This window comes from Phocoena sinus, chromosome 3 (assembly GCF_008692025.1).
Source record: "Phocoena sinus isolate mPhoSin1 chromosome 3, mPhoSin1.pri, whole genome shotgun sequence".
Lineage (NCBI taxonomy): Eukaryota > Metazoa > Chordata > Mammalia > Artiodactyla > Phocoenidae > Phocoena > Phocoena sinus.
Window position 1 is genome coordinate 38488234 of NC_045765.1, and position 10555 is coordinate 38498788.

At 41.3% G+C, this 10555-nt stretch overlaps 1 protein-coding gene across 1 annotated transcript; it reads left to right on the plus strand.

Annotated features, from left to right (window-relative positions):
- Positions 1-2951: 2951 nt before the first annotated feature.
- LOC116751009 (RNA-binding motif protein, X-linked 2-like) lies at positions 2952-4084 on the plus strand. The gene is given in 4 exon segments (XM_032626500.1): positions 2952-3041; positions 3096-3473; positions 3475-3900; positions 3902-4084. Coding segments are annotated over 4 exon segments (1077 nt in total).
- The last annotated feature ends 6471 nt before the right edge of the window (positions 4085-10555 follow it).

The following is a 10555-nucleotide window of genomic DNA, read 5'->3' on the forward strand; positions in this document are numbered from 1 at the left end:
ACAGCAAAGGAAACCATAACCAAGACCAAAAGACAACCCTCAGAATGGGAGAAAACATTTGCAAATGAAGCAACTGACAAAGGATTAATCTCCAAAATTTACAAGCAGCTCATGCAGCTCAATAACAAAAGAACAAACAACCCCATCCAAAAATGGGCAGAAGACCTAAATAGACATTTCTCCAAAGAAGATATACAGAATGCCAACAAACACATGAAAGAATGCTCAACATCATTAATCATTTGAGAAATGCAAATCAAAACTACAATGAGATATCATCTCACACCAGTCAGAATGGCCATCATCAAAAAATCTAGAAACAATAAATGCTGGAGAGGGTGTGGAGAAAAGGGGACACTCTTGCACTGCTGGTGGGAATGTGAATTGGTTCAGCCACTGTGGAGAACAGTATGGAGCTTCCTTAAAAAACTATAAATAGAATTACCATATGACCCAGCAATCCCACTACTTGGCATATACCCTGAGAAAACCAAAATTCTAAAAGAGTCATGTACCAAAATGTTCATTGCAGCTCTATTTACAATAGCCAGGACATGGAAACAACCTAAGCGCCCATCATCAGATGAATGGATAAAGAAGATGTGGCACATATACACAATGGAATATTACTCAGCCTTAAAAAGAAATGAAATTGAGCTATTTGTAATGAGATGGATAGACCTAGAGTCTGTCATACAGAGTGAAGTAAGTCAGAAAGAAAAAGACAAATACCATATGCTAACACATATATATGGAATTTAAGGGAAAAAAATGTCATGAAGAACCTAGGGGTAAGATAGGAATAAAGACGCAGACCTACTGGAGAACGGACTTGAGGGTATGGGGAGGGGGAGGGGTGAGTTTTGACAGGGCGAGAGAGAGTCATGGACATATACACACTAACAAACGTAGTAAGGTAGATAGCTGGGGGGAAGCAGCCGCAAGGCACGGGGATATTAGCTCGGTGCTTTGTGGCAGCCTGGAGGGGTGGGATGGGGAGAGTGGGAGGGAGGGAGACGCAAGAGGGAAGACATGTGGGAACATATGTGTATGTATAGCTGATTCACTTTGTTATAAAGCAGAAACTAACACACCATTGTGGAGCAATTGTACCCCAATAAAGATGTTAAAAAAAAAAAAATTAAAAGGTAGATATGGGGGGAAAAAAAAGAATACAAGTCTGAGATACTGGAATGACCTCTGAAACAAAAGTACCCAAATTGAAGGAGACAAAAATTCTTCATGGAAAATAAGAGCCAGCAATAATTCTAGTCATTATTATTGACATTAGGAATAACTTCTGACAGTTATCATCAATCAACTAAAATAATTCATTGGGAAAAGAATAATCTTTTCAACAAATGGTGCTGGGACAACTGGATATTCACAAGCAAAGAATGAAATTCACACCATATACAAAAATTAACTGAAAATGGATCAAGGACCTGAATCTAAGAACTAAAACTACAAAACTCTTAGAAGAAAATATAGAGGTAGATCTCTGTGACCTTGGAATATGCAGTATTTAGGTACAGCACCAAAAGGACAAGTAACCAAAGAAAAAAAATTAATAAATTGGACTTGATCAAAATTTTAAAATGTTGTGCTTCAGAGGACATTATCAAGAAAGTGAGGGACTTCTCTGGTGGTCCAGTGGGTAAGACTTTGAGCTCCCAATGCAGGGGGCCCAGGTTCAATCCCTGGTCAGGGGACTAGATCCCACATGCACGCCACAAATAAAGAGTCTGCATGCCAAAACTAATTAGTCTGCATGACTAATTAGAAGTCTAAGAAGTCCGCATGACACAACTAAAAGACCCTGCATGCCACAACTAAGGATCCCACATGCCTCAGTGAAGATCCCACATGACACAACTAAGACTCGGTGCAGCCTAAATAAATAAATAAATAAATACGGACTTCCCTGGTGGCGCAGTGGTTAAGAATCCGCCTGCCAATGCAGGAGACATGGGTTCGATCCCTGGTCTGGGAAGATCCCATATGCCACAGAGCAACTAAGCCCATGTGCCACAACTACTGAGCCTGTGCTCTAGAGACCATGAGCCACAACTATGGAAGCCCACACACCCTAGAGCCCCTGCGCCGCAACTACTGAGCCCACACACCACAACTACTGAAGCCCGCGTGCTCTAGGCCCCGTGAGCCACAACTACTGAGCCCGCATGCTTCAACTACTGAAGCCCGTGGGCCTAGGGCCCATGCACCGCAACCAAGAGCTTATCGCAACTAGAGATAGCCTGCGTGCAGCAATGAAGACCCAACGCAGCCAAAAATAAATAAAGTTTAAAAAAAGGACTCAATTGACTGGTCTTAAATCATTATTATAAATAAATAAGATTTTTTTTAATTTTTAAATTTTATTTATTTTTGGTTGCGTTGGGTCTTCATTGCTGAGTGCAGACTTTCTCTAGTTGTGTCGTGCGGGGGCTACTCTTTTGTTGTGGTGCACAGGCTTCTCATTGCAGTGGCTTCTCTTATTGTGGAGCATGAGCTCTAGGTGTGCAGCCTTCAGTATTTGTGGCACACGGGCTCCGTAGTCGTGGCTCGCTGACTCTAGAGCACAGGCTCAGTAGTTGTGGCACACGGGCTTAGTTGCTCTGTGGCCTGTGGGATCTTCCGGACTAGGGCTCGAACCCATGTCCCCTGTATTGGCAGGCAGATTCTTTTTTTTTTTGCGGTACTGTGGCCTCTCCCATTGTGGAGCACAGGCTCCGGACGCGCAGGTTCAGTGGTCATGGCTCATGGGCCCAGCCGCTCCGCGGCATGTGGGATTTTCCCGGACCCGGGCACGAACTGTGTCCCCTGCATCGGCAGGCGGACTCTCAACCACTGCGCCACCAGGGAAGCCCGTCAGGCAGATTCTTACGCACTGCGCCACCAGGGAAGTCCCTAAATATATTTTTTTTTAAGTGACAAAGACAACGTACAAAATGCGAGAAAGAAATGCGCGCGCAGCACCGGGGCTGCGCATGCGTCAGACGTCTTCTCCCGGAAGCCGCTTCCTAGGTTCTGAGCGTGAAGTTGGTTTCTAGCTTCTGAGTGTGAACCCACAGAGATGAACCCTTTAACTAAAGCTGATCAACGAGCTGAATGAGCATGAGGTCCAGCTGGGGGTAGCGGAGAAGGTGTCTTGGCACTCCGAGTGCAAGGACAGCGCCTGGATCTTCTTGGGAGGGCTTCCTTACGAGCTGACTGAGGGGGACATCATCTGTGTGTTCTCACAATATGGCGAAATTGTTAACATTGTTTTGGTACGGGACAAGAAGACTGGGAAATCCAAAGGATTCTGTTTCCTCTGCTATGAAGACCAGAGGAGCACAATTCTGGCTGTTGACAATTTTAATGGGATCAAGATCAAAGGAAGAACTATCCGAGTAGATCATGTGTCTAACTATCGGGCTCCTAAGGACTCAGAAGAAATGGATGATGTGACCAAAGAGCTGCAGAAGAGGGGGCTGCGGGGCTCACACTCCCTCACTGAGTTCATCTGAGGGCTCTGAACATGGCAAACCCACCAGAAAACACAAAAAAGACAGAAAGGAAAGGAAGAAAAGAAGAGAAGAAAAAGAGAAGACTGACCAGGAGGTACAGGCAGAGCAGCCAGCCTCCTCTTCATCACCCAGATGCAAAATGATAAAGGAAAAGGATGACCCTGTCTCTAAAAAGCACAGTGGCAAGAAATCAGAGAGGGGTCAGAAGTCAGAGTCCAGGGAGGTGTGGAAGCCCCAGCCCAGCTCCCCTGAGATCAGGACGACCTGCCATGGTGGAACAGAGGACCGAGAGAGGGAGCCGAGGAAGGAGAAGCCCAAGCACGAACACAAGTCATCAAGCAGGAGGGAAGAGAGAGAAGACAAGAACAGAGATAGAGACAGAGGTCGAAGCTCAGACGCACATTGCAGCCGGCACAGTGGGCGCTCTGAGGGGCGTAGTCACAGAAGTAGAAGTAGGAGTCAAGATAAATCCCACAGGCATAAAAGGGCCCGGCACTCCCGGGACCGGGAGTCCTCTAATCCTAGGGACCACAGGCATCACTGAAGCCACAGCCTGTTCAGCTGCATGGTAGAATTGGAAATGAACTGTGTTTTTTGTTTGTTTGTTTGTTTTTTCTGTACGCGGGCCTCTCACTGTTGTGGCCTCTCCCGTTGCGGAGCAAAGGCTCCAGACGCGCAGGCTCAGCGGGGATGGCTCAGCATGTGGGATCTTCCCGGACCGGGGCACGAACCAGCGTCCCATGCATCGGCAGGCGGACTCTCAACCACTGAGCCACCAGGCGAGCCCCTGAACTGTGTTTTTAAAATGCAGTGAAATTCAGTTATGCTTTTACTATTTCTATATGTAAAATATCTGAGGATGAGTTCTTTTATTTTTTTTTAAATTTTTTTTACATCTTTATTGGAGTGAGTATAATTGCTTTACAATGGTGTGTTAGTTTCTGCTTTATAACAAAGTGAATCAATTATATATATACATATGTTCCCATATCTCTTCCCTCTTGCGTCTCCCTCCCTCCCACCCTCCCTATCCCACTCCTCCAGGTGGTCACAAAGCACCGAGCTGATCTCCCTGTGCTATGCGGCTGCTTCCCACTAGCTATCTACCTTACTTTTGGTAGTGTGCATAGGTCCATGCCTCTCTCTCGCTTTGTCACAGCTTACACTTCCCCCTCCCCATATCCTCAAGTCCATTCTCTAGTAGGTCTGTGGCTTTATTCCTGACTTACCCCTAGGCTCTTCATGACATTTTTTTCCCTTAAATTCCGTATATATCTGTTAGCATATGGTATTTGTCTTTCTCTTTCTGACTTACTTCACTCTGTATGACAGACTCTAGGTCTATCCACCTCATTACAAATAGCTCAATTTCGTTTCTTTTTATGGCTGAGTAATATTCCATTGTATATATGTGCCACATCTTCTTTATCCATTCATCCGATGATGGACACTTAGGTTGTTTCCATCTCCAGGCTATTGTAAATAGAGCTGCAATGAACATTTTGGTACATGACTCTTTCTGAATATGGTTGTATCATGGTACATGCCCAGTAGTGGGATTGCTAGGTCATATGGTAGTTCTATTTGTAGTTTTTTAAGGAAACTCCATACTGTTCTCCACAGTGGCTGTATCAATTTACATTCCCACCAACAGTGCAAGAGGGTTCCCTTTTCTCCACACCCTCTCCAGCATTTATTGTTTCTAGATTTTTTGATGATGGCCATTCTGACTGGTGTGAGATGATATCTCATTGTAGTTTTGATTTGCATTTCTCTAATGATTAATGATGTTGAGCATTCTTTCATGGGTTTGTTGGCATTCTGTATATCTTCTTTGGAGAAATGTCTATTCAGGTCTTCTGCCCATTTTTGGATTGGGTTGTTTGTTTCTTTGTTATTGAGCTGCATGAGCTGCTTATAAATTTTGGAGATTAATCCTTTGTCAGTTGCTTCATTTGCAAATATTTTCTCCCATTCTGAGGTTTGTCTTTTGGTCTTGGTTATGGTTTCCTTTGCTGTGCAAAAGCTTTGAAGTTTCATTTGGTCCCATTTGTTTATTTTTGTTTTTATTTCCATTTCTTCAGGAGGTGGGTCAAAAAGGATCTTGCTGTGATTTATGTCATAGAGTGTTCTGCCTATGATTTCCTCTAAGAGTTTGATAGTTTCTGGCCTTACATTTAGGTCTTTAATCCATTTTGAGCTTATTTTTATGTATGGTGTTAGGGAGTGATCTAATCTCATACTTTTACATGTACCTGTCCAGTTTTCCCATCACCACTTATTGAAGAGGCTGTCCTTTCTCCACTGTACATTCCTGCCTCCTTTATCAAAGATAAGGTGACCATATGTGCGTGGGTTTATCTCTGGGCTTTCTATCCTGTTCCATTGATCTATCTTTCTGTTTTTGTGCCAGTACCATACTGTCTTAATTACTGTAGCTTTGTAGTATAGTCTAAAGTCAGGGAGGCTGATTCCTCCAGCTCCATGTTTCTTTCTCAAGATTGCTTTGGCTATTCGGGGTCTTTTGTGTTTCCATACAAATAGTGAAATTTTTGTTCTACTTCTGTGAAAAATGCCAGTGGTAGTTTGATAGGGATTACATTGAATCTGTAAATTGCTTTGGGTAATACAGTCATTTTCACAATATTGATTCTTCCAATCAAGAACATGGTATATCTCTCCATCTATTTGTATCATCTTTAATTTCTCTCATCAGTGTCTTATAATTTTCTGCATACAGGTCTTTTGTCTTCTTAGGTAGGTTTATTCCTAGATATTTTATTCTTTATGTTGCAATGGTAAATGGGAGTGTTTCCTTCATTTCAGTTTCAGATTTTTCATCATTAGTGTATAGGAATGACAGAGATTTCTGTGCATTAATTTTGAATCCTGCTACTTTACTAAATTCATTGATTAGCTCTAGTAGTTTTCTGGTAGCATCTTTAGGATTCTCTATGTATAGTATCATGTCATCTGCAAACAGTGACAGCTTTACTTCTTCTTTTCCGATTTGGATTCCTGTTATTTCCTTTTCTTCTCTGATTGCTGTGGCTAAAACTGCCAAAACTATGTTGAATAAGAGTGGTGGGAGTGGGCAACCTTTTCTTGTTGCTGATCTTAGTGGAAATGCTTTCATTTTTTCACCATTGAGGACGATGTTGGCTGTGGGTTTGTCATATATGGCCTTTATTATGTTGAGGAAAGTTCCCTCTATGCCTACTTTCTGGAGGGTTTTTATCATAAATGGCTGTTGAATTTTGTTGAAAGCTTTCTCTGCGTCTATTGAGATGATCATATGGTTTTCCTCCTGCAATTTGTTAATAAGGTTTATCACATTGATTGATTTGCATATATTAAAGAATCCTTGCATTCCTGGAAAAAAACCCCACTTGATCATGGTGTATGATCCTTTTAATGTGCTGTTGGATTCTGTTTGCTAGTATTTTGTTGAGGATTTTTGCATCTATGTTCATCAGTGATATTGGCCTGTAGTTTTCTTTCTTTGTGACATCCTTGTCTGGTTTTGGTATCAAGGTGATGTTGGCCTCGTAGAATGAGTTTGGGAGTGTTCCTCACTCTGCTATATTTTGGAAGAGTTTGAGAAGGATAGGTGTTAGCTCTTCTCTGAATGTTTGATAGAATTCGCCTGTGAAGCCATCTGGTCCTGGGCTTTTGTTTGTTGGAAGATTTTTAATCACAGTTTCAATTTCAGTGCTTGTGATTGGTCTGTTCATATATTCTGTTTCTTCCTGATTCAGTCTTCGCAGGTTGTGCATTTCTAAGAATTTGTCCATTTCTTCCAGGTTGTGCATTTTATTGGCATATAGTTGCTTGTAGTAATCTCTCATGATCTTTTGTATTTCTGCAGTGTCAGTTGTTACTTCTCCTTCTACATTTCTAATTCTATTGATTTGAGTCTTCTCCCTTTTTTTCTTGATGAGTCTGGCTAATGGTTTATCAACTTTGTTTATCTTCTCAAAGAACCAGCTTTTAGTTTATTGATCTTTGCTATCGTTTCCTTCATTTCTTTTTCATTTATTTCTGATCTGATTTTTATGATTTCTTTCCTTCTGCTAACTTTGGGGGTTTTTTGTTCTTCTTTCTCTAATTGCTTTAGGTGCAATGTTAGGTTGTTTATTCGAGATGTTTCCTGTTTCTTAAGGTAGTATTGTATTGCTATAAACTTCCCTCTTAGAACTGCTTTTGCTGCATCCCATAGATTTTGTGTCATCGTGTCTCCATTGTCATTTGTTTCCTCTTTGATTTCTTCAGTGATCACTTCGTTATTAAGTAGTGTATTGTTTAGCCTCCATGTGTTTGTATTTTTTACAGAACTTTTCCTGTAATTGATATTTTCTCTCATAGTATTGTGGTCAGAAAAGATACTTGAAACAATTTCAGTTTTCTTAAATTTACCAAGGCTTGACTTGTGACCCAAGATATGATCTATCCTGGAGAATGTTCCATGAGCACTTGAGAAGAATGTGTATTCTGTTGTTTTTGGATGGAATGTCCTATAAATATCAATTAAGTCCATCTTGTTTAATGTATCATTTAAAGCTTGTGTTTCCTTATTTATTTTCATTTTGGATGATCTGTCCATTGGTGAAAATGGGGTGTTAACGTCCCCTACTATGAATGTGTTACTGTCGATTTCCCCTTTTATGGCTGTTAGTATTTGCCTTATGTATTAAGGTGCTCTTATGATGGGTGCATAAAAATTTACAATGGTATATCTTCTTCTTGGATCGATCCCTTGATCATTATGTAGTGTCCTTCTTTGTCTCTTGTAATAGTCTTTATTTTAACGTCTATTTTGTCTGACATGAGAATTGTTCCTCCAGCTTTCTTTTGTTTTCCATTTCCATGAAATATCTTTTTCCCTCCCTTTACTTTCAGTCTGTATGTGTCTCTAGGTCTGAAATGGGTCTCTTGTAGAAAGCAAATATATGGGTCTTGTATTTGTATCCATTCAGCTAATCTGTGTCTTTTGGTGGGAGAATTTAGTCCATTTACCTTTAAGGTAATTATCAATATGTATGTCCCTATTCCCATTTTCTTAATTGTTTTGGGTTCGTTATTGTAGGTCTTTTCCTTCTCTTGTGTTTCTTGCCTAGAGAAGTTCCTTTAGCATTTGTTGTAAAGCTGGTTTGGTGGTGCTGAACTCTCTCAGCTTTTGCTTGTCTCTAAAGGTTTTAATTTCTCCATCAAATCTGAATGAGATCCTTGCTGGGTAGAGTAATCTTGGTTGTAGGTTTTTCTCCTTCATCACTTTAAATATGTCCTGCCAGTCCCTTCTGGCTTGCAGAGTTTCTGCTGAAAGATCAGCTGTTAACCTTATGGGGATTCCCTTGGGTGTCATTTGTTGTTTTTTCCTTGCTGCTTTTAATATGTTTTCTTTTTATTTAATTTTTGACAGTTTGATTAATACATGTCTTGGCGTATTTCTCCTTGGATTTATCCTGTATGGGACTCTCTGTGCTTCCTGGACTTGATTAACTATTTCCGTTCCCATATTAGGGAAGTTTTCAACTAAAATCTCTTCAAATATCTTCCCAGTCCCTTTCTTTTTCTCTTCTTCTTCTGGAACCCCTATAATTCGAATGTTGGTGCATTTAATGTTGTTCCAGACGTCTCTGAGACTGTCCTCAGTACTTTTCATTCTTTTTTCTTTATTCTGCTCTGCAGTAGTTAGTTCTACTATTTTATCTTCCAGGTCACTTATCCGTTCTTCTGCCTCAGTTATTCTCCTATTGATCCCATCTAGAGTATTTCTAATTTCATTTATTGTGTTGTTCATCGTTGTTTGTTTCATCTTTAGTTCTTCTAGGTCCTTGTTAAATGTTTCTTGTATTTTCTCTATTCTATTTCCAAGGTTTGGGATCATCTTTACTATCATTATTCTGAATTCTTTTTCAGGTAGACAGCCTATTTCCTCTTCATTTGTTAGGTATGGTGGGTTTTTATCTTGCTCCTTCATCTGCTGTGTGTTTTTCTGTCTTCTCATTTTGCTTATCTTACTGTGTTTGGGGGTCTCCTTTTTGCAGGCTGCAGGCTCGTAGTTCCCGTTGTTTTTGGTGTCTGTCCCCAGTGGCTAAGGTTGGTTCAGTGGGCTGTGTTGGCTTCCTGGTGGAGAGGACTAGTGCCTGTGTTCTGGTGGATGAGGCTGGATCTTGTCTTTCTGGTGGGCAGGTCCAGGTTTGGTGGAGTGTTTTGGGGTGTCTGTAGACTTATAATGATTTTAGGCAGCCTCTCTGCTAATGGGTGGGGTTGTGTTCCTGTCTTGCTAGTTGTTTGGCATAGGATGTCCAGCACTGTAGCTTGCTGGTCGTTGAGTGAAGCTGGATGCTGGTGTTGAGATGGAGATCTCTGGGAGATTTTCGCCATTTGATATTATGTGGAGCTGGGAGGTCTCTTGTGGACCAGTGTCCTGAAGTTGACTCTCCCACCTCAGAGGCAAAGCACTGACTCCTCGCTGCAGCACCAAGAGCATTTCATCCACACAGCTCAGAATAAAATGGAGAAAAAGTAGAAAGAAAGAAAGAAAGGAGTTAGGGAGCGAGGGAAGGAGGGAGGGCGGGAGGAAGGAAGGAAGGAAGGAGGGAAGGAAGGAAAAAAGAAAGAAAGAAGATAAAGTAAAATAAAATAAAGATAAAATATAATAGTTATTAAAATAAAAAATAATTATTAAGAAAAAAAAATTTTTTTTAAATGAAAACAAAAAGAACCCTAGGACAAATGGTGGAAGCAAAGCTATAGAGACAAAATCTCACACAGAAGCATACACAAACACACTCACAAAAAGAGGGAAAGGGGAAAAAATCATAAATATTGCTCTCAAAGTCCACCTCCTCAATTTGGGATGATTCGTTGTCTATTCATGAATTCCACAGATGCAGGGTACATCAAGTTGATTGTGGAGCTTTAATCCGCTGCTTCTGAGGCTGCTGGGAGAGATTTCCCTTTCTCTTCTTTGTTCTCACAGCTCTCAGGGGCTCAGCTTTAGATTTGGTCCCGCCTCTAAGTGTAGGTCGCCGGAGGGC